This window comes from Mesoplodon mirus (genome assembly GCF_964341445.2).
Source record: "Mesoplodon mirus genome assembly, chromosome: 5".
NCBI classification, from domain to species: Eukaryota; Metazoa; Chordata; class Mammalia; order Artiodactyla; family Ziphiidae; genus Mesoplodon; species Mesoplodon mirus.
The window spans coordinates 34170651-34193226 of record NC_138980.1 but is presented as its reverse complement, the minus strand read 5'-3'; the positions used below and the strand labels follow the sequence as shown (position 1 = coordinate 34193226).

At 62.8% G+C, this 22576-nt stretch overlaps 1 protein-coding gene across 2 annotated transcripts; it reads right to left on the bottom strand.

Annotated features, from left to right (window-relative positions):
* Positions 1-58: 58 nt before the first annotated feature.
* REXO1 (RNA exonuclease 1 homolog) lies at positions 59-20626 on the bottom strand. 2 transcript variants are annotated; one of them, XM_082623020.1, is made up of 16 exons: positions 20377-20626; positions 8932-10661; positions 7845-7949; positions 6688-6898; positions 4801-4964; positions 4520-4651; positions 4332-4455; positions 3683-3796; positions 3436-3573; positions 3193-3306; positions 2513-2586; positions 2177-2287; positions 1646-1761; positions 1343-1481; positions 1022-1142; positions 59-943 (listed from the first exon to the last, which is right to left on the bottom strand). In XM_082623020.1, the coding sequence occupies exons 1-16, from the start codon at positions 20531-20533 to the stop codon at positions 855-857; spliced, it is 3639 nt and encodes a 1212-aa protein (XP_082479146.1). In that variant the 5' UTR covers positions 20534-20626; the 3' UTR covers positions 59-854. The 2 variants fall into 2 exon arrangements, with proteins under 2 accessions (XP_082479146.1, XP_082479145.1); XM_082623019.1 differs by lacking the exon at positions 20377-20626 and adding an exon at positions 16015-16570.
* Between the last annotated feature and the right edge of the window lie 1950 nt (positions 20627-22576).

The following is a 22576-nucleotide window of genomic DNA, read 5'->3' as shown; positions in this document are numbered from 1 at the left end:
CTCCACTGTGTGTGTAGAGCCACATCTGGCACCAAGAACACCTCCAGACGCCATGAGCTCTAAAATCCATACAAACGTTTATTCTGCCCCTGCCTGGGGGTGGGGGAGAGGGGATGCAGGAACTGGGGCGCTGTGGGCCTTTACAGACAGCCCCCGGAGGAAGGCGGGGCTCTGGCGGGAAGACAGCGTCCAGAGGCCGACGGGCCCTGGGGCGTCCAGAAGGCAAGGCCCTGGGGGCTGATGGAGGGACTGGCTTGGTTCCCAGAACTCCCAGGTCCTGGCGGCTGCTGGGGTGCTGGTGCTCCACTCCCAGCCCTACCCCCGTCCCCCGGGAGGGAAGGCAGCACCAGGGTCTTGCTCCTCCGGATGGGGGAAGACAACTGTGCAAGTCATCAGGTTTAAATTACAAATAATAAAAATAACAATACAAAATAAAAAGACAACTCCTGTCATAAACAAACCCTCGACAAGCCTGCCCGGCCGCCCCCCGCCCACGAGAAGGAGCAGGGGCAGGTGGTCTCACTGCCTGGGGCACGAGCAGGGCCCACTGGGAGTGCCAGGCGGGAGGGCCCCGGCCTCGCCCGTCGAGTCAGCAGCAGTCTCCAGAGGACAGAGGTCTGGGGCAGAGAGGCAGGGACGGGCAAAGGGGTGCGGCGGGGGCTCGGGGCTCCGGGGTCAGTCTCGGCGTTAGGCTCTCGTGGCCTCCGGCTCATCCCGTTCTCTCGGTTTTCTGTGTCTTGGCGACATGGACAGGGTTAGATCTCGAGATTTATTGCACTGTTTTGGAAGAGGCCTGGGGTCGAGAATGGGCTGGGGCGGCAGGAGAGGGGGGCGGGCGGGCGGGCAGGCGGCGGTCACCGCTTGGTCTTGGCGTCTTCGCGGATCTTCCAGATCACCAGGTGCATGCAGGCGCTGGCGTCCTCACTGGAGCTGTGCCCGTCCACTGCGGGGCAGACAGATGCGTCAGGGCAGGGAGTCCGCGGCCCCCGCAGCCCCCGCGGCCCCACGGCCCGGCACTCACCATTGTCCTGGATGATCTGTCTGAGGTAGTCGGCCATGAGATTCCGCAGGGAGCGCTTGTAGGGGAGGCCCAGGCGATGCGGGAATAACACGGACGTGTCCACCACGGTGCTATGGATGACCTGCGGGCGGGCAGGCGGGCGGGTGGGCGGTCAGGGACCCCAGGAGGGCTGGGGTGGCAAAGGGGGGAGGGGGACGCCGAGTGCCTGGTCCCTGACCCCACAGCTCCCGCCCTGGGCTGAGGGCAGCAGGCCCCAGACGCCCCCGCCCCCCCTCTGAGGACCCTCAGGGAGCCGGAGCTGAAGCCGAGGCGGGCGGGTACCTTCAAGGCCAGCAGGTCGCTCTCCAGGCTGTGGCCGACGAGGATGGTGTCTGAACTGAACATGCTCAGCAAGACGGCCTGGACGTCCCGCAGCGAGATGCTCGTGTCCGTGAGGTCGGCCTCGGTCACCCCTGAAAACCTGGGGCGGGAGGATGGAGGCCTTAGGAAGCTGGGGAGGGCACGGGGACCCCAACCCGGGGGCTGGGCTGCAGGCAGGAAGGCTGGGCTGTGGTGGGAAATGGTCCTGCCAGGGCTCCCAGCTCCTTGGTCAAGGGGTCCAGGGTCAGGGTGGGAGGGGCACACCTAGTGTTATAGTCGACGATCTCGTTGTCCGGCCTGACGAAGGTGTCGTACACAACCCGGAGCTCCGTGTCCACCACCGTGACGCGCGTCAGCTCCAGGCCATACGTGGTGTAAGACTGCGGGGCCACAGGATGGGCCTTAGACGCAGCACCAAGGCCCACCCCGGCCCCGCACACCAGCCCTCCCTCCTAGGCCACCCCTGTCCCTGAACCCTGCGGGCGGAGGCACAGCTCCCACTCTCAGATACGGAAACCGGGCCAGAGGCCTTCCGGGGCCTCTCTGCGGGTTGAAGGGGGCATGAGCCCGGGCACCCTCCCGAAGCCAGAGCTGTGCTCACGAGGCCCACGCACCCTCCGAGTGCCAAGGTGGCCCGTGTGTGCCAGGCCCTCGGACGCAGGCAAGGCTGTGATGTGTGCTCAGCGGGCACGTAGGCCTGGCTGCTGTTCACCCTCTTATCATGGCACCTGCGCTGGCCCGAGGCTCTGGGTAGAGGTACTGGGGCAGCCCTGCTGGGCAGCCGGGCTGCCTCACCATTTCACAGTCGAGGGCGTAGACTCCTGGGTGTGCATCTCCTGAAAGTTCTTTCTCAAAGGTCTTCACAAACCCTTCGAGGTTTTCCTTCCGGCCGTCCTGCACGTGTTGCTGAGGGTGGGAAGGAAGGAAGGTCAGGGCGGCAGGCTCGGAAAGACAAGGCCGGGCTCAGGGGGCTGTGCTGTGCTGGTGGCTTTCACAGACTGTCCTCCTCTTCCCAAAGCCCCCAGACCAGGCAGGTAGATCAAGGATGGGAAAAGGGCAGCTCTGAGGTCAGGGCTCTGGCCAGAATGGGGGAGGGGCTTCCCAGGACGAGGAAGGGCCCAGGACACCTACCTTGGCGACCTGACAGCCGGCGGAGCCGATGGCGGCCGAGCAGCACGTGTACTGAGTCTCCCAGCCCCCGGCCACTGCAAGGGAGACACGGTCATCAGACCTCCTTGAGGCCCTGGGCCCAAGCCTCCCGCAGGGAACTACAAACGTCGGCTAGTTTGCCTGCACGGGGCAGGGGCTTCCCAGTGCCCTTCCCTGGAGGGGCGCCATTCCCAACCAGGCAGTGAGGGGCCGGGACAGCTCGCAGACCCGCCCCCCCCCGCCCAGGCTTAGCGGGAGCCCTTCGCATTTGGTAGTGAGGACATGCCTGGCGCAGCCCCCAGGGAGGCCTGCCCACCCAGAGACGGGTCTGCGGGCGGCCAGCCGGCAGCTTCACCCCGTGTGTTCCCAGGAGAGGAAATTTGGCCACATCGGCGACAAAATGAAACAAGCAGCCGCAGGACAGGATGAACGCTTTGTTCCCGCTGGGGCAGAACCGCCCACGTAGTTCCACAGGGACAGGCGTGGAAAGGGTGCGTGGGGGCCCCATGGGGTGGGAGGCCTTCCTTTTATCTGCTCGGGGACACTGTCACAGGAAGACCTTTGTATTACTTTTCCCATGAAGAACAACCAATGGAAAAAGTTACAAATGGTCAGAGCTGGCGCCAGCCCAGCCCAGCCCAGCGGCCCGGCGGGGGTCTCACCTCGGTTCCGGCGGAGCCGCCCCCAGTGGTAGTAACACTCCTCGTCGCGCACGCAGCGGCCGGAGGAGGACACGAGGTACTCGGCGCCGCAGCGGCAGCAGACCCTGCAAGCGGCTGCGGTGGGGGACGGGGCAGGAGGAAGGGCGAGGCGTCAGGCCAGCCTGGGCCGGGCCGTTCCCTGTCCCCAGATGTCCCCCTCCCTGCCCCCTCTGCCCCCAGGGCGGTGGCACAGGAGGTACTCACAGTCCTTGGGCTTCTTCTCCTCGGCCGTGAAGATGACGGCACCCCCTGGCTTCTCGGGGTGCGGGAAGGGGTAGCCGTTCTCCTTGAGCTGGGCCTCGGTGAGCAGGTACTCCTTGAGGCGGCTGTACAGGGCGGCCCCTGGGGACAGGGGAGAGGGGGTCAGCCCCCAGCAGGGCTGGGGCTGGACCCAGGAGCTGGGGAAGGTGGGAGAGCCTCCAGGGGCCGCACCCGGAGGAGCCAGGCTCACCTTTCAGATCCTCCACACGGGGGCTGCTGGGACGGCTGAGCGAAAAGCTGGTCTTGGCAGCCAACTTGCCCCCCAGCACCACTTCATGGGACACCACCCTCCGGCCGCTGGGTTCTGGAAGGTGAGGGGAGGGTAAAGGAGGTTCAGCCCTCAGCCCTCACAAGTGCTCCTCCACCCTCCTCCAGAAGGGGATGGCCTGACCTCTTTGGGGAGCAGCAGGCTGCCCGGCAGCCCCTCCACCTCCCCTGGACGCCCCGGGGGTCTTCACCCCCTTGGAGGAGAAGGGAAAGGACTCTACACAGGCTCTGATGGCCACCTCGGGCGCTGTGCGCAGCTGCCTGCCGGGGAAGCGGGCCGAGCGGGAGAGCAGGCGGAGCGGACAGGCGCTAATGCATCCCTCGAGAGGGGTCAGGAAATGCCCCCCTGCCTTGCGCTTTGAAGAGGCCCCCATTAGTGGCGGCCCCTCGGTTCGCTGAGGAGGGCGGTTAACAGCGAAAGGAGGCTGTCCTGAGGGCACGGGGCCAGCGCCATCCTGACAGGAGCCTGGCAACCGGGTGGCCGGCGCGCAGAGCCTTTGTCTGACAACCTGCCGGTGGCCCGGGCATGGGGGCGGGGAGAGCTGGGCCCCGGTCCTCCGGAGGCGACTTACTGTTGAGACCAGGCCCGGTGCCAGGGCCCAGGCCGCGCAGCTTCTTGAGGGTGTTCACGGCCACGTTCAGGTAGATGTTCTTGCTGGGGCTCCGGTCATAGGCCACCTTCTCCTCGTTGAGCGCCTGAAGGAGGACACTCGGCTCAGCCCCGCCCAGCCCCGCCTCCTGCCAGCCCCGCCCCACGCACCTTCTCTACGGCTTCCTGGTTAGAAGAGCAAAACTTGAGGCACTCTTCAATGAACAGGTTGAGATAGCGCTGGCGGATGACAGTGGGGACTTTGCCCCCGAACTCTTTTGGGATAACGGGCTTCTTTAAACTCTAGGGGAACAGAGACCAGCAGAGTGTGGCACGCTCCCGCCTGCACCCCACTCAGGGTCTGCAAACTGAAACTGCTCAAAGCAGTAAGGCTACGGGTTAAATGGAAACAACGGGGGAGCAGGAAGAGGCAAGCTGAGCAGAGGGCTCACCTGTAAGGATGGACTGTGCGCCACACGCTTGGGGGCCACGGTGGCGGTAGTCTTGGACGCCATGCCCGACAACGTGCGCATCTTCAGAGGCTGGCTGCCCGGCTCGGGGCCGTTGGGGGGCTGGCTGCTGCTGGCCGAGAGGGTCCTCTTGGCACCTGTGGGGGCTGGAGGGGGACAGGGGCCATGAGTACGGGAGGAGAGCACGCCCATCACTGAGCTGCAGAGCACCAGGCAGCTGCGGCCTTTCAGCGTCAGCACGATGTGCATCTCGGGGCACAGGCGGAAGGGCCGGGGTCTGGCCTGCGGGCTGTGGAACGCCATTAGGCTCTTTCGGCTTTCGGGCAAGTCCATCGAGAGGGGACAGGACGAAAATGGGGCTTCGGAGGCCGGCTCGGGCAAGGTCACCACTGGGGTGGCCCCACAATTGGCGGGGGGTGTGGGGAGCCTCTGCCACATGCTGCGGCCCCAACCCCGAGGCGCTCAAGTGTGAGGCCTCTGTGTTCTGTCTCTCCCTTTGATGAGGTCACAAACCAGGCAGTCTCCTGTGACCACCAGTAGGGCTGTTTCCAAGGGCCCGGGGTGGGGGTGGGGTGGGTGGTGGCGGGAGGGCTCAGCCCCGAGGAAGGACAGGAGCAGCGAGGAGACCGAGGCACAGACGCAGAGCGGCGGGGCCCACACCAGGCCCAGCCTCTCAGGCCACAAAGGAGGCCACGACTCTAAGAATGCACACTTTTCAGTGATGGAAGAAGGAACGCTTTTACGGTCATCTGGAGCACGAGGCATCGGATGACAGGTGGGGCTCGGGAGAGCTGCCACCCCACCCGAGCGCGTGCAGTGACAACGGTGGCAGGACTGTCCCAAGCCATCGGTGATGACCAGACAACCTGAGAGCAGGTGCAGGCTTTTGAGAGTGTGCATCTCAGGTCCGTAGCTCAGGGCGATCTCTGTTCACACCCCCAGGGCCAAACAACTGCTAAAGCCCATGCCGGAGACAGAGACCCTGGCTGACAAGCCCCCTGGCTGCAAGCGCTCCCTCCAGCATCCTGGGGCAGGGGGAAGGATGGGGATCTGGCCAGCTTCTCCTAAAGGAGGCTCTAGCACCCAGGGAAACCAGGGAGGCCTGCGGAAGCCTGTATCCGCAGGACCAGTGTGTGGAGCCGTCTCCTCGGGGCTGGCTCCTCAAAGGGGTCTTGGAACCAGCAGGAAAGACATCGCAGGCAGCTGGTCAGACAGTAGGGGTCCCCCCGGCCCAAGGGGGCAAACGACTGCATCTGAACGAGCCTCCAGGTGGCTGCAGAGCCCCGGCTCCTGTCCCACGTCCTCAGCCCCAGACACACCACTGAGCACCCGATGCACTGGACTGCTGAAGGGCAACCCAGCTTTCAGACAAGCCCAAGTGGGGGGAAAGTGGCCCTCAGGGTGGGAGGGGGAGGAAAACCAGCCCCCAACTCCCACCCCAGATCAGCTGGCTTGACTCAAGGGTGAAGGCCTCCAGGGCCACCCCCCCATTAACACCTTACCAGGTGCAAGCCACACCTGGGTGGGAGCCCCCCACAGAGCAGGCAGCAGGGGCAGAGCGGAGTCACAGGCAGACCTCTGGCGCTGGTGGACAGACAGGGAAGGGAGGAAGATACCCCTCAGACTCCCTACGGCCCGCCCCACTGCTAATACCAAAGCCCACAGAGGCCCAGAGCCGCCAGGCACCACACCAGGCCTGCCTCAGCCTCCCACTAGCAGCTGGGAGACTTTTATCCCCGTCTGACAGATAATCACCAAGACGCAGCCAGGCCCTGCTCAAGGCCACCACTACTGGCATAAAAGGAGCCCAGCCTTGGGGTCCTCCTGTGGGACAAGAAGCACTCCCGAGACCAGAACCCTGGGACCCACCTGCAGCCAGGAGGGGGTTGGGGACGTGGGCAATCCTCCTCTTCTCTCCAGGGGCTGAGATGTGCACGGAGGACTGCTTCTCGGCCAGCAGCTGGGCAGCCTGGAGCCGGCTGGCTGACTCCCTCTGTGCCTGCTGGGCCCGGCGGTAGCACACCTCCTGGGCCGTCGGGGGACGGGTAGGAGGCGCTGGGCCTCTGCTCGTGGGCTCCGCCTGGGTGACAAATTTCAAGTCCAGACTGCACATCAGAGGTACCCAGAGCAGGCCTCCCGGGGCGTCAGGAGAGGGGTAGTACTGTGGGGCAGGCGGCAGGTGCTCCAGGGCTGGGATGGAGCAGGCCACCTCAGAAGCTTCCTCCTGAGCGTGCAGGGGCCCCGGAGGGAGCCAGCTCTCCTCCTCCGGAGTGTGCAGGGGTCCCAGAGGGAACCAGCTGGTCTTCTGAGTTTGCTGATACCCTGGAAGGAACCGACTAGCTTCCCCCCAAGTTTGCAGATACCTGGGAGGGAACCAGCTTGGTGCTTCGGCTCTTAGACTCACCATGATGCTTCACTATCCCAGGTCCCTTCCCAGCCCTGCTGTCCTGACTTCTAAGTGCCCAGACTGTGCTCTCAGCCCTTATATAGACACAGAGTGGGTGGGAACCCCCAGCACCTAGATTAGATCCTGCTTGATCCAATCTTCTCTGAACTGTACTTCCAAAATCCCCATCCGGGTGGGGCAGGGGTCTGGTGATTGGATCACCTGCAGTTCTTCAGCCAAGAGCCCTGTCTTCTGCTCCAGCCTTCCCTGTGCTAACTCACTGAGCAGCCCCATAGTGAATGACAACTGATCCTGTCTCTGGACCACAGGGGAGGAAATCTAGGCTCAGAGAGGTCACACCACTTGCCCAAGATCACACAGCATACCTCTGAACTGGGACTGGGATGGGGCAGTGTGACCCTGCTGGAGGGCTGCCCCTCATCTCGCTGTCCCTGCTCTGTGCCCCACTCTGCGCACTAAGCGCAACTTGATGACTGGACATGGGTCCCAGGAATTTTTCTGCAGGACACGGGCAGTGCTGGATCCACGGCTGCCAAAGGCGCCCATGGGCAAGGGAGAGCGAGGCCCATCTCCCCCCCACCAGCCTCTACCCAGGACCCAGAAGCAGGCCCTCCCTTACCTCCTTGCCTTGCTTGGAGAGGTGAGAGATCCTCCTCTTCTGCCCAGGAAACAGAGTGGTCAGCCCCGAGTGCCCCTGTTCCTCGGTCTTCTCCTCCTTGGGGGGCTGAGACACACATCCGGCCCTCAGCGAGGCCCCCCCCCCCAACACCGATGCTGCGGCTCCTCTCACCCTGGCCTGCAGCACGCGGAGGATCTGACTCCCAGGCCCGAGGAGCGGGTGGAAGACAGTACCGTGCTGAGGGAGGGCTGCCGCGTCTAGAGATGCGATCTGGGGTTCTCACCTCCACCCCGGGAGGTGCGCAGGCCCTGCCCTGCCTCCCAGGTGAGCAAACAGACTTAGCGCCCCGGAGCCAAGGCCCCCAGTGCTGCCTGAGCCCCGGGCCCCCCTCCCAGGCCCTGCGGATGGTGAGTTCTGCACACTTGGCCCAGCCCACGCTCACGCCTGCCTCTTGCTCCCCTCCCACCCAGCCAGCACAGGGACGAGATCAGAATCGCGGGAATGAAGGGGAAGAAATCAGAAAAGCAAAGGGCCGAGAACAGGGTGGGGCACTAAGGGAGGGAGCAAGGGGCGGGGCCAGGGTCCCACCCTGGGATCCCTCAGAAGCGGCAGGTTCTCTGCAGGGACTGGCTCAGACTGCTTTGTTTAGAGCAAGCTCCCTCTGGTGGCGAGGTGGGGACACTGCAGGAGGAGACCAGAAAGGTGGAGGCTGGCTGAGTTTGGGGGGTCGGGGACGGGGTGGGGGGTGGGGAAGCCGGGGAAGGAGAGAAGAGGGGAGAGGCAAGAGAGGCAGGGGAGAAGCAACGCTTCAGGGGAGAGGGCCGGGGAAGGCGGGATGGTGGTGCCTGATACCCCTTAGCCGGGATGCTCTCAGGAGGCTGCTGTGGGAACCCCGCCGGGTGGGCCATAAGCCAGCGTCCTCTTTCTGGACGGGGTGCAGGGGGGCAGCAGGCAGCCAGCGAGGGGTCCTGAATTCTGAACGAGTTGAGAGGCCGACGCTGAGCGAGCCGTCTCCACCGGGCGCTGGGACTCCAGTCACGGGGGAAGCCGGGAAGGGCCCGGCTGCCCGAGCCCAGCCCGCCCTCACCTGCCGGGCCAGGCGGCCCTTGTCCTCCGTCTTGACAGCGGTGGACTCGTTGAAAATGCGCAGGCACTCCTCCATGGGGTCGGAGTCAAAGTCAACCTCCTTCTCCAGGGCCGAGTAGTCCACGTCGGAGCCTGCCCCCGAGGAGGAGGAGGAGGAGGGGGGGGGAGGGGAGGACCTGCTGGCCGAGAAGGGCGGGGAGGCCTTGAGGCGTTTGGGCGGCCCCCGCGCGCCGCAGAGGCCCAGGCTGGAGTCCGAGTCCGAATCGGAGCTGGAGCTGAGGCTGGGGAGGGCGGGTGGCCGTGGGGCGGGCGCCTCGGGCCCCGGGTCCTCGTCCTCACTCTCATCCCCGAAGAGCTCGGCGTGGCTCAGGGCCCGCCTCGGCAGCTTGGGGGCACCCCGGGGGGCACCCTCATCCAGCGAGCGGGCCTTCCGCTGTGCCAGCTTCCCTGACGGGGTCTTCCTGCCTGTTCTGTCTGGCAGCTGGTGGGCAGCCCCTTGTGCAGGGCTGGGCCGCGGTCCCGGCCCCTCGGGCCGGCCTTTCCCTGAGCTGGCCACCGGAGTGGCTAAAGATGGCTTCTTCTTGGTCCCTTGGGGCCGCTCCGCCCTGTGCCGGGGGCTGCCGGCCCGCGGGCCCCTCCTGTCCACACAGGGCTTCTCGGCTGGCCTCCCATGCTCTCCATCCTGACCCCTGCCTGTCTTCCCGACACCATCCTTGCGGCCGGCGGCCGGCAGCCCCCCGCTTTTCTTCTTCTTGGGTCTCCCCTCCTTGGGGCTGCTGCGCTCCTGCGAGGCCCTGCCCGGGGAGCTGGGCTTGGCAGGAGGCAGCCCGTCTGGGCCCTTGGTAGGCTGACCGAGGTCCCCCACGTCGTACTGCACAGCCATCTCCTTGGTCTCCCGAAGGCTGCCCTCCTCAGGCTCTGGGCCCTCCCTAGAGCCCGGCTTCCCCGGGGCCTTGCTCTCAGGGCCCGCTCGGGCTCTCGGGGGGCTGGCGGTGGCGGGCCTGTCGCCCGGAGTGGCAGCGGTGTCATCGTCCGAGTCTGAGAACCTGGCGTCGCAGCCGCTGAAGGGGTCACAGGGCTTCTTGGGTGCAGGTGTGTAGGGCTCACTGCCGCGGGAGCCCCGGGGCCGCTTGGGGGCCCTGTCGTCCTTGGTGCTGGCCCTGCTGAGCAGGCGGGCGGAGAAGTTGGACAGGGGGTCGTATTCCAGGTCTGTAGATGGCTTGGAGTTGTCCACCACGTACTTGCCGCTGGAGACGGGGCGGCCATACCGCCGGGGCTGGCCCACGGCCTTGGGGACATACTCCAGGGTGCCACCAGCCCCTCCACCATGGCCCTGACCCCGGTCCAGAGAGGCCAGCGAGTACTTGGTGCCAGGCTCGGTGGGGCTGGCCAGAGGCGTGGGCTGGTAGCTGGCATCGGGGCTTAACAGGCCACGGCCACTGGGGTTGTATTCGAAGGATAGAGGGAAGGTGTCCCCATCCAGGCCGGCAGTGGGGCCGTGGGGCGCCAGGGCAGGGGCCTCGGCCGAGCCGTGCTCTCGGGCCGTCTCCAGGAGCTCCCGGTAGCGCCTCTGCTCCAGCTCCACCTCAGAGCGCACGGCCTCGATGGCCTGGTTGACCAGCTCCAGCTCTAGGATGTCTGAGCGGGGCTCGGCACCTCTGCCCAGGGCGCCATTCTCCCTCTGGGTGGGGGGCTTGGGCAGCTCGGGGTTGTACGGGTCATAACCAAGCCCTGAAACAGAGAGGGAGAAAACAGCAGTGAGCAGGCGGCTACAGCAGCAGGCCAGATGAGCCGGTGACCGGTCACTGCCTCATCCCGGGCCTCGACCCCAGGGGCCAGCAAGGAAGAGCAGAGTACCAGCCTCCAGAACCTACCGGGGGCCAGGCCTCCGGCCGACCCCCACCAAGGCTCCAGCAGCAAGTCAGGGTTTCCAGAGGGCCCCTCCCTGCAGGTCCTGCCCCGAAGAGGCTGCCAGGTGGGGTGAAAGCACATAGCCCAGGCCCCAGAGGAGGCCACAAGAGCCCGGGGACTTCACCGCCTGGGACAGGGGATGGTGAGGCCTGGGGAGCTGGGCGAGAGGGTGGCTTCCCCCCAGGGCCCAGCCCACACTGAAGCCACACCACCCTGCTCCCTGCAGTCGGGGAGGCTGGACACCCAGCTAGGGCAGAAAGCGCAGGGCGCACCTGGGGGCAACAGGGGTGCGAGAGGGGGTGGGAGGCGGGGCCGACACAGCCTGCCCACAGCAGCGGGTGGACAGGCAGATGTACACGGCCCTGCCTGGCGACAGCGCCTTTAGGGTTCTGTCCCCCACACGCGCTCTCGCCCAGATAACTCCACCGGCTGCATGTGTACCAGTGAGGACACAGAAAGCCCCGAAGCGTCCACTGGGAAGGGGCAGTGGGTGGGGTGGACAAAGGACAGCACAGCACATCTCACGGGGTAAGCGAGGCACGACAACGTCCAGGGAACAGCGCCATGGCGTGAAAGACGTTCCGGCAATGGGCAATGTTGGGGAAGCACGAAGTGGGGTGGACGGCAAGGCGGGCACAGGACACACTTAGGTTTGTATCAGTCTGAACAGGGGTGGTGGAGCGGCTGGCGGGCTACCTGCCTCCAGGGTGTATTCCACGAGACCAGTCCAACCCCAATACCACCCACGTTGACATGAAGCTCACGGGAGACTCACTTAGGACAGAGGTGCGGAAATTCTCGGTAAGATGTAAGCAAATAAAGCCCAACGTTCAAAGAAAGGAATAACGCGTTCAAATATTCCAGAACGTAAAGACAGTTCATTGTTAGAGCGTCTGCCAAACATAATGTAAAACCTCTGACAAAAAAGTGGATCGATTTGGTGCCTTCTGGTTAACAGAGTAACAGCCGATTCTCCCAGAACCTCCAGATGGGATCAGCCGTGCCCACACCTGGACTGTAGCCCAGGGAGACCCACTTTGGACCTCTGAGCCCCAGAACCACCAGAAAAAAAAACCCTGTGTTGTTTTAAGGCACCGGTGAGTGGGGTCTTGCTGAAGCCCCGGGAAATGCACACATCACTGACTGACAAAGCACCAGAGAACCCGGCACTGCCGGGGCCAGTGGCTGGGCCTGGGCCGCCTGGGGGCCCAAGGTGAGGCAAGGCCCATTGCAGGCCTGTTGCCTGGCTTGTACCTTGGAACCTATTTCTCAAACAACACTTAGAAAAGAGAAAGGACGCGCGTACACCTGTGCTTCAGAACACCGATGACACGCCCAGGCTGCGGGTTATAGATGGGGAGGTAAAGCCAAGCTGCAGGGGCTGCAGGGGGCAGCGGGACTGGGGTGCTGGGGAGCAGTCACTTCATGCCCCCACCTCCCAGCTGAGGACACCAGGGTGAAGGGCGGAGTGGGGGACAGGTCAGGACACACAGCCACTGGGCCCTCTGCCCCCAACAAGGTTCAAGATGAAGGCACCATAGAGAGGGAAGGCTAGAAACCCCAACAGCGAGATCCACGGCCCTCTTCCCAGCCCACCCTAACTCTCAACGGGTCAGAAGGCACTAAAGCAGACCCACCCCTAGCCCACCACACGCCCGGATGAACAGAAGAGCCAGCGCCCCCACACGCCGTCCCCTTGGAGTGGAGGGCCCAGGACACAAGCCAGGGGGCACTTACAGGGCATGTCAAGTGAGGGGTGGGTCGGGTCTTGCCGGTCTCAGGGGGCCTCCAGCCCAACCCACCTCACTCCCAACCTCCCTCCTGAGGCCAAGATGGCTCCCAGCCCAGCCAGATCCCCTAGGTGGGGGACGGGAGCAAGGGCCCAGCTGGTGGGAATGCCCTCCCCCAAGAGAGGTGGGCAGGGCAGGGTGGGGATCAAATGGATGGGGGTCCTTCCCCACCCGTGACCTGCTCTGGAACAGGTCACAACGGGCCACAGACAACATGCAAATCACCCAGGAGTGCCTCTAGCCCTTCCCAAGTAAGGGCAGAGTTCAAACCCCTGCACTTCGCATTTTGAAAGAGATCCCCCCACAAACAAGTCTGTGCTTTGGAAGCAAGGAGAGGAAGGAGGTGCCCTGGGACCCAGCCCCCAGCCCCTTAGATCTGAGCGTCCAGGAGCTCTGTCAGCGTGGGGTGTTTTCAGTCCCAGGAGAGGCTGCCTCCTCACACCCCATCAGGCTACACCAAAAAGCAAAAGAAACAGCTCGAGGTGGGCGTGAGCCGGTCTAGGCCAACACCCTCCCCTCCAGGGCCTCAGTGTCCCCAAGGTACCATAAGGCCAAATCACCAGCCCGAGGAGCTCCAAACAGGTCTAGACGCGTCAAGGACACAGCTGCCAGGGGCTCGGCTGCAGCCCCCTGTGGCTCAGAAGCTAGTGCATGGGGCCCAGAGCTTGGCCCCTGGAGCAGCAACTCCAAGCCCCTGCCAAGGCTACTGGAGGCTCGTGGGGGGAGGCGGGCAAATGGAGAAGATATCTGTGATGCTACCTAGCGCCCCCGCCCTACCCCGCCTCAGGGACCGGTAGGAACCGGAGAAGCTCCCTGAGAAAATGTTTTACAAGTGACTCGACAGGTGACCCTCGAGAGGTCAGGAATGGCCGTAATGGCCATGGGAGCACCTCAGAAGCACCTCCCCGTTACTGGGGAGTTAACCTGGCTGGGAGCCAATGGGAGTTCCTTTGGGGCTGGCACCAGGGAAGCATGCCTTTGGTAAACAAGTTTAATTGGGCTGTTTTTCGGAAAGGGGGTGAACCTCAGGATGACTGGAAAAGCACCTTGAAGGCCTGGCTGCTGGGGTTACACTCTCAGGAGAAGTTCCTGCCCCCGGCCCAGGGCAAGGAAGGGGTCAGCTACTGTCGCTCCAAGGACACCCACAAGGCCAAGGGCCTGCCCAGGTGGGCCACCGCTTGAAGGACGCCCCTTGGGAAGGCTCCCGGCCAGCTCATGGGGCCGAGCCTTCTTCAGCCGTCCCTGTGCCCAGTTCTGTGTGCACCAGCTCCCCCTCCTGGCTCTGGTGCTGCTGGGCACTCTCCCAGTGACCCAGTCCCGACCGGCTCTGATCATCAGCTCTGAACAGGCATCCGGCACGGCGGGGCCCAGGCCAGCTGCCCCACCTCCACGCCGGGAAAAGCAAACACTCGGGGCCACAGCGCTCAGGGAATGGATCATGCGGAGCCCACGGGGGGTCGAAGGACAACACGGGGTGGTGGCCACCTCCAACCCCTCCAAGCCTTCCCCCTGCTCCTCTCTGCTCCCACCACGCCCCTCCATTCCAGAAAACACTCCGCACCCTTCCATAACTGCGCAGACGCCCGGCCCACAAGCTCTAGCTGCAAGTAAAATTAACGACAAGAGAAAATGAGCAGACACGCGAGTGTGAAGACCCCATTGGGAGGCACGTGACCCCCACCCAGCCGGCTCCGAGGCCTTCCCCTTTAATCCCGACGTTCGCCCTGCCCGCATCAGCCCCCCGCATCAGCCCCCCTCACAGAGCAAAGAGGAGGCTGGGTCTAGGGCAGCGGGTGAGGGATCTGCCTAACTCCAAATCCTGGCTCCCTGCCCACAGACCAGAAGACCCAGCGTCGTGCGATCCTTTCTGGTCCCGAAAGACTCCCCATCACCCTACCCCTCCTCCCCCCTGCACCTCCAAAGACGATAAGCACACAGTGGTCCCACCCCCCCACCCCTGCCCACTTGTGCCCTGATTAGACATCAGCGGGGACTCCTCCACCCAGGGGACGGTCACAACACAAGGGGGTGGGCAGGGGGGCCAGGAGAAGACAAACACCGTCCTGCCACACAAGAGGTAAGCACGACACAGGGATGAGTCAAAGAAGGGCAACGAGACACCCCGACCCAGGAAGCTACCCAAGTGGCAGAGGCCTCAACGGCAGCCAAAGAACGGAGGACATTCCACTCCCAGCCACTAGGCAAACTTCTATTCATCCTTCAAAGCCCAGCTCGGTAACTGCTTGCTTGGGGACACTCGCCCGACTCCCTGCAACCTCAGGTGCCAACGGCTCGCTCTCCTGGACTCTGGTCCGTTATCTGTGCTGCTGGACACCCCTCCTTCCCTTGCAGAGTCCCCACAGCCTGGTCCCCAGATAAGTACTGAATTTAGACAGACCCAGAAGAGCCCTTGGAGGGACCCAGAGCCAGCTCCTGATTTTATGGACGACACAGAGGCTGTGCCGTGCCCACGTGCATGCCCAGGCTGAGGCCACAGCTTGTGAGATGGCCAAGTCCCAGCCCCGAGCGCACCCAGGTCCGTCAGCCACACGTCCTGCTCCCCCCAGCAACTACAGCAGGCAGGAGAGCAGTTCCCCCAGCAACGTTCCTGGGCTTTCAACACTGCCTGCCACCCGTGCAGCCCTCAGGGGCAGGGTGCTCCAAATGGCCCTTTACAGAAAGCCTCAGTGCTCAAAGGAAGCCACGGACCCAGCGCCCTAAAACTCACATGTGCCTGCTTCTTCAAAGGGCAGACTGGCTACCACAGGAGCCTGAGGACCTGCCACCACCAAGGAGGACAGGGGACCAGGAGACAACCCTGTGGGGCTCCAGCCGGATCTGTCCTGACCACCTCCCAGCTCCTGTGACCCTCCTTCCGCGCTTTTCCTCTTTAGCGTTCCAGGTTTTGCTTTGAGTCAGGTCAGACCAGCAGAAGTCTACCTTCCCCACTTGGACAGCTTAAATAATAATAAACCAAATTCCTACGCACCCAGCACTCGCTCGTCACTGGAAATGATGCTGTGTGGGGGATTCTGAGGGCAGAATGGGAGTGGAGGAGGACGGCAAAGCAGGAGCGTTGCGCAGCACAGCTGAGAGGAGAGAGGCGCACTGTGTGTAGAGGGTCTGCGTCGTGACCTCGTTTTGCAGAAGAGGTAACTGACGCCAGGCTCTTCGCACAATGGAAGGTAGAGCCAAGAGGCCTTCATCTGAGGCCCTACTCCACCTGCAGGGCTGAAAGCCAGCCGTGACGCCTGCACCTGTTCTCTGGAGGATGCTCTGGGGGTGGGGGGTACACTCGGGCATCCACGTAGTCCTCTGAGCTCTCCCAGCTGGGTGCTGTCCCTGTCCACCCCAACCTGGGCGCCTGGGCCGCCCTGCCTCACCTCCAGAGCCGGAGGAGCTGGGGCGGTGACGATTCTCGGGGTTCTTGGCTCCCTGCAGGCGTGGCCAGCTCTCCCGTCCTATTCTCAAATACGAAAGGGGCCAGGTGCTGGGATACTGATCAGGCTCCTCCATGTCACCTGGCACCACTGACGTTTGGGGCTGGAAAAGTCTGTGTGTGTAGGGGAAGGGGGCCATCCTGGGCACCGGAGGGCACTGAGCAGCATCCCTGGCCCTCGCCCCTCGTTGCCAGGAGCGCCCCCAAGTCATGACAACCGCAGATGTCCCTGTATCACCCTGTGTCCCCCAGGGGATCAGGATTGTCCACGGTGAGACACTGCTTTACTGACACGAAGCAAAGAATCCTAAAATACCAAGAACAGCTTTAAGGGCAGATGTACCCTTATTCAAATGTCCCAAGCCTGGATCTGGGCAAGAAGGCAGGTTTTTAAAGTTCCCCAAGTGCTTGAAGAGGGGCCGCAGGCCTGGGGACGGCCTCTCACTTCACTGGAGTCTCTGGAGCCTCTGCAAAAGAATGCAACTTCACCAGTGAGGCAGGGTCCCAAGTACAGGAAAGAGACACAGAGCCTTTTGTTTCTGAGGCTGGGAGGACGCACAACAAGCCGGCAGATGCAGGACTTGCGACAACATACGAAACATCTTTCCTTTGACTTTGCGGTATTCTCCAGTGGTTTTAAAACGAACGTTTCTCCGAGTCCAGGAAAAAAAAGTGCTCTAAATGGAGAGACAACGTGTCCAAGCTGCCGCTGGCTGGGACACTGCCCCCGAAGACAAGGGCTGCATCTGGGTGGGGCTGAACCACCAACACAACCTAGACTCTTCCCATCCTGGTGTAAGAGACGAACTCTGCTCTGCAAATCCAACAGCACCTCTCCTCCACTCCCTCTTTACAAAAAAGTCAAGAACAATAGAACAAGAGAACCACCCAAGGGATGGCAGTGAAGGCCCCTCCTCTGGGAGGCCACAAGCTTCTGTCCTCTGAGCCTGGTGGCCCGGGCTCCCTGGGGCTGGAGCTGCACCTGGGCACACAGCTCCCTGGGAGGGGCAGGGAGGAGACTTAAAAAAAAAAAAAAAGTGGCCTCAGCAAGAAGCAGCCTACGACCAGGGGGTCTCACCCAGGGTGATCCCGCCCCCCCAGGGGACACTGGGCCACGTCTGGGGACATCTGACATCTGTGCATGTCGTGATTGGGGGGCTGCTGGCATCGAGGGGCTGTGGCCAGGGAGGCGGCTCCACACCCCAAAGTGCCCAGGACAGGCCCAGAGGATAACCCCCTATGTCCCCAGTTTCTGCTGTTCTTCATAGCTCCCCCCGACCCCCCGACAAAGTTCTCGAGAGGCCCTGGCTGGCCTGACCAAAGACCACACCTGACAACCAGCTAGGAAAATCCCTCCCAGGTCCTCAAGTACCCTGGCTGGGCCTCCAGACACAAAGGCGATTCTGCTCTCTGCAGAGGTTTTCTCAGTATCAGTTCTCTCCCAGGAAGGGGAGGGAGGGAAGTGCACACAGCAGTTCACTCTGGAAGAGAAAGTTGTCAAACCAGGGAAAGCACTGTCATCAGGGCAGTGGGAAAGCTGCTGGCACCCAGCCCACGGGGAAGGCAGCTAAGGGGCAGTGTGGCCAGTGGCCCGGGGCAGTGATACTGCAGGGGCTACTACCCCCTCCTGTTCCAAGTCAGCTCGCGGAGAAAATCAAACAAAACCCACCCTCTGCTGGAAGCACTCGTTTCTCTGGCTGCACCCTCCCTTCCCTGCCTGACTCCTGGCTGCCACCTTCCCTGGAGAAGCAGGGCTTGCTCTCAGGATTCCAGACCACAAGGGGCCGCTGCCGAGGCCCAAATCTGAGACCCGGGGGAGGGGGTTGCCCAGGGAGCTGCCACTGCCACCCAGCTGGGGCCACCCCCGCCTTCCAGCCTCCTTCCGGCCCATCCTTGGAAGGTTTCAGTGCTCAGGCCCTGCTATATCGTCTTTCCCACATCTCACTGTTACCTCCCAGCCTCAGGGCACAGCACTGAGCCCACATGTAATAGGCACCCAGGTGCCCAGGCCCCACATGTGCCAGGCAGCAGGAATTGGCTGTCGGTGGTGAGGGGCAAGGGCCTGACAGTCCAGATCAACCCCGTGTCCCCCACTTACCAGCCATGTGTACACAGGTGCGTGGCTTCCCCTCTCTGGGTCTGTCTCCTTGTCCGTAAAATGGGGACAATCGTCCCTACCACTGGTTAAAGAGCACGCCTGAGGGTGCGTGGCGGTAACTGGGCATCCCCCAGCTGAGTGCCAAGGTGGGGACCCTGGAGCACAGGAGGGCAGATTTGAGGGCCGGGAAGAACGGGATGCCCGCCCAGCCCTCAGGAGGCCATCGACCCAAGGCCAGAGGTGCTGGGCTACACAGGGACCCCCACATCCTGCCTGCAGGTGGCCATCACCCAGCACCTCAGCATCCTTACCAAAGCACTTGTGCTTGGGCCGTGCCTATCTGGTCAAAAGTGGATCCAGCCAAAGCCTGGATTTTTGCAGTCTCTCCAAGCCCGATGGGAAGTGGGTTTGTCAAAATCTGGAGCAAGGGGAGCTGAAGGGGTGGGGGAGGTCTAGGCACACACTCCCCCTGGCCCACGAGCACGCCACAGAGGAGGAAAGAGAGTGTCAGAGAGGCCCCGCAGCGAGAAAGAGGCCAAGCTGGGATCTGCCCCTGCCTCTCTGCAGAGCAAGGCAGCCCTCGACCAAAAGGTAACCAGAGACCCCACCCCCAGGCCCCGCCCTCTGTGATGGGAAGAGGGCTGCTTATTCTCACCTGCAAAAGGAAAATGCAGACACACTGGGGTCAAGGGTAGGCAGCTGCACTTTTTCCTGCGGGAAAGTGAAGCAGACAGGGCTACATCACCGAATGGATTCTCAAAAAACGATTCTTTGGGAAACTGACCATTTGTGGTGTAGGAAGCAATCAAGAGACTGACTTGGCACGAGAGGAATGCACGGGAAGAGAAGTCAGCACCCCAGAGCGCAGATGGCTGGAAGGCCACCTGTGGGCCTGCAGAAGAGTCAGTCCCGGGGTCTGAGGGAGCCGGCCCGCCCGGTCTGTCCCGACGGTGAGGAACCCAAACACCAGGAGCTCTTTACAGAACGCCACACACCGCGCCAATAACTCAACAGATGGAGTGAGAAACTGCCCTGTGACAGGGTGACCACCGAGAGGCATCCCACTCACCCCCTTCCCCTCTCCCAGACCTGAAGCTCAGGCACCTGTGTGCACGGCTGTCCTCCCTCCTCGAGGGAAGGTTCCTGAGAGGCAGGCCGGAGCCCAACGCAGGTGTGGAGCCCGACCTTGAACGCTCACATCTGCCCGGCTACAAACACTGGGCTACAGGGGCCAGTGGTCTGAGCAAATTCACAGTGGAAACTTGAAAAAATTCTACTTTTTTTTTTTTCTGGCAAACTGGGAAAACAGCCCTATGGTTTCATCCTAGCAATGACGCTCCTCTCTTCAGGTAAGAAGGCTCTGAGATGAGGACCAGTGCCTTATGGGGGAAATCTGGGGAGCCAGTCCCGGAGGACAGGGGCCACAGCGGGAGCCTGAATTCCCCTCGGAAAGAATGACACCACACTCGATTCTCCCGGCGGGCCTTTCCTTGTGATATCCCTCTTTTTGCCCCCGTTCTTCACGTCTCGGCTCAAGGCCCACACTTCCTACGAGAAGCACTGCCTGCCCCCTGACAGCTCGCACCGAACTCTGCCATGACATTGATAGTCACCACGCTGACGGGATGCGCAGTCTCTGAGCGTTCTCTCGGAAGCCTGTCCCCGACCCCAAAACACACACAACACACAGTCAACCGGGTCTGACTCACTCCCTAACCCTGGCATGACACACAAGGCTCGACACACAGTCGGCGGCCGCTAAACAAGACTCTCTCGACTCCGCTGTAGTAAACAGGAGCGGCCACGAGCAGAGGTGCGGCGGGGGAGGAAGCGCGGAAATAAACAACAGCTGCAACCAACACCCCGGGCCGGGGAGGCGGCGGGAACGGTTCCCCGGGCAGGAGTCCCGGGCCTGCAGACCAGTGTCGGCCGCGCTCATTTCCCGACCCCCGCGCGCTCCACCCTCGCGACACCTCTAGGAGAGCAAGTCCTCCCACTGTTTACGTTTTACACTCATGGAAACTGTGGTTCACAGAGGTCCCGCGACTGGCACTGGGCCCCGGGGTGGGTGGTCCTGGCTTGGGGGGACGAAGCCCACGACCATGCAGAGAGAGGGCTGAGCGGGGAACAGGAAACCATGGAAACCTGGGCGCTGGGGTCCAGGCCCGCGCCAGGGAACGGAGTCCGGGGCGGGCGTGTAGACATTACCTGCTGCGGGGGGCGCCGCTCCGCCTTCGCCAGGTGCGCCCGGGCCCCGGGCCCCGCGGTGCCGGAAGTGGCAGTAGGGCCGCCGGCAGGGTCCCCCAGGCGCCCCGGCCCAATAGGGGCAGTCGATGGCCCGGAAGAAGCCGGTGGAGCGTAGCATGGTCCGTCCCGCGGCGGGGCCCCGGCCCGGAGCCGCCCGGGCCCCCGGGCCCCCTCACTGGCGCCGCGGTCGCCGCCGCCCGCGGCTCATGGACCCCACCGCCGCCGCCATCTTGCTCCGAGGTCCCCGGAGGCCCCCGGGACGCCGCCGCAAGGGACCCCGGGAGCGGCTGCCCGAAGTGCGCCTGATCAGAAACGCCTGCTCCCGCGGGACCGAGGTGGGTCGCGGACCCCTGGCCTGGGACAGGCGGCTGCGGGGGGGGTGATGGGGGGCGCGGGCTGCCCTGCCTGCGGCCTCCGTGTGTCTTGCCGCCGCCGCCGCCCGGGCCTCTGTGGCGGCAGAAGCACCATCTTCAGCCCCAGGCCCCTGCGGCACCTGGGCTGTCCAAGGCGCGCCTGATAAAAAAAAAAAAAAAAAACGCCCCACACAGCCCGGCTGTGGCTCATTTGCATTCAATTTGCGTTCTATTAGCTTGTCTCCCTAAAGCGCCCTCTGCTGGTCGACTCGAGTCCTGCGGGCGCATCCTCACCTGCACCTGGGAACCCTCACCTGAGTTACCCAGTTCAGGCTCTGAAACTCAACTCCGCCCTGGTTGACTGGCAATAAGTGCTTCATTTCTCCCACCTGGACTCTTGTCAGCAGTCTAATCCCCAGGTCTACCAGAGGAGACCTGTTCCAATTCACTCATTTGTCCATCAAATATTGAGCACCTACTCTATACCAAGGCCCCGCCCTAAGTCGTATTTTATCCATTCATCAGATGGACATTCAGATTGTTTCCGCCTTTTGTCTATTGTGAATTGTGCTGTTGTGAACATGTGTGTATGTGTATCTGAGTACCAGTTTTGTTTCAGTACTAGTTTTTCAAATGATGTAAATTTGTGTTGTCCATTTTTTTTTTTTTTTTTTTTGCGGTACGCGGGCCTCTCACTGTTGTGGCCCCTCCCGTTGCGGAACACAGGCTCCGGACGCGCAGACTCAGCGGCTATGGCTCACGGGCCCAGCCACTCCGCGGCATGTGGGATCTTCCCGGACCAGGGCACGAACCCATGTCCCCTGCATCGGCAGGCGGACTCAACCACTGCGCCACCAGGGAAGCCCTGTTGCCCATTTTTAAAATGTAGGGAGATGTCACATACAACTACAATTCTCAGCCTGTGCACCAGCTGGCAATTACCAAGGATCCTCCTGTGAGCAGGCAGTAGTCTGCGCAGGTCACCTCCCCCCTCTCCCAACCCACCTCTCTCCCTACCTCAGCCACCTGGCCCTGCAGACATATGGGCTTGAGACCCCTCACCTCAAGGGTCTCTCAGTGCCTCTCCTCCACTGCCAACAGGAGGGTGGGCTCCTGAACAAAGCAAAGATCCCCACCCTGGTGGCTGTAGCATTATAGATGCAGACAGACAGACAACAGGAAATCAGTAAATATCTTGATACAAGGTAAAAAGTGCTATGGCAGGGAAGTAGAACAGGGTAGGGGGCTGGGACAAGGGGTGGTTCACATAGTCCTATGGGAAAGGTGGGATTTGAGCAGTTCTAAGGAAGCGAATGAGGAAGCTAAGCAGGCATCTGGGGGAGGGGCTTTCCAGGAAGAGGGCATAGCCCGTGCAAAGACCTTGGGGCAGGGCCGGGCCTGGCATGTTGGAGGAACAGCTAGAAGGTCCATGTGCCTGGAGCAGACTGAGCAAGGGTGAGAGAGGGAGGAGGGGAGGGCAGGGAGGGGACGGGGCAGGTCGTGCAGGTCCCTGTGGGCCATGGAGAGAGCATTGGCTTTTACCCCCAGGGAGGTGGGAGCCTTGCAGGCTCCTGGGCAGAGGAGGGACTGGACCTGGTACAGGTGCTCACTGGCGCCCTGTGGCCACTACAGGGTGGACAGACTGTCAGGAGTGAGGGTGGGAGTCAAGGACCACAGGGGAGGCCACGCTGGTCCTGGTGGGCCATGATGAGGTGGGACCAGGTGGAGGCCGAGGAGGGGGGAGAAGTGGGTGGATTCTGGATATGTATTGAAGGTAGAGCTCTAGGGAGATTTCCGGGTGGACTGGA

Coding starts and splice junctions, on each gene's coding strand:
- REXO1 (XM_082623019.1), bottom strand. CDS start 16,282: ATGACTTGGGGGCGCTCCTGGCAACGAGGGGCGAGGGCCAGGGATGCT. Junction 4,456..4,519: donor ACCAGGAAGCCGTAGAGAAG/GTGCGTGGGGCG, acceptor GTCCTCCTTCAG/GCGCTCAACGAGGAGAAGGT. Junction 944..1,021: donor ACAGATCATCCAGGACAATG/GTGAGTGCCGGG, acceptor TCTGCCCCGCAG/TGGACGGGCACAGCTCCAGT.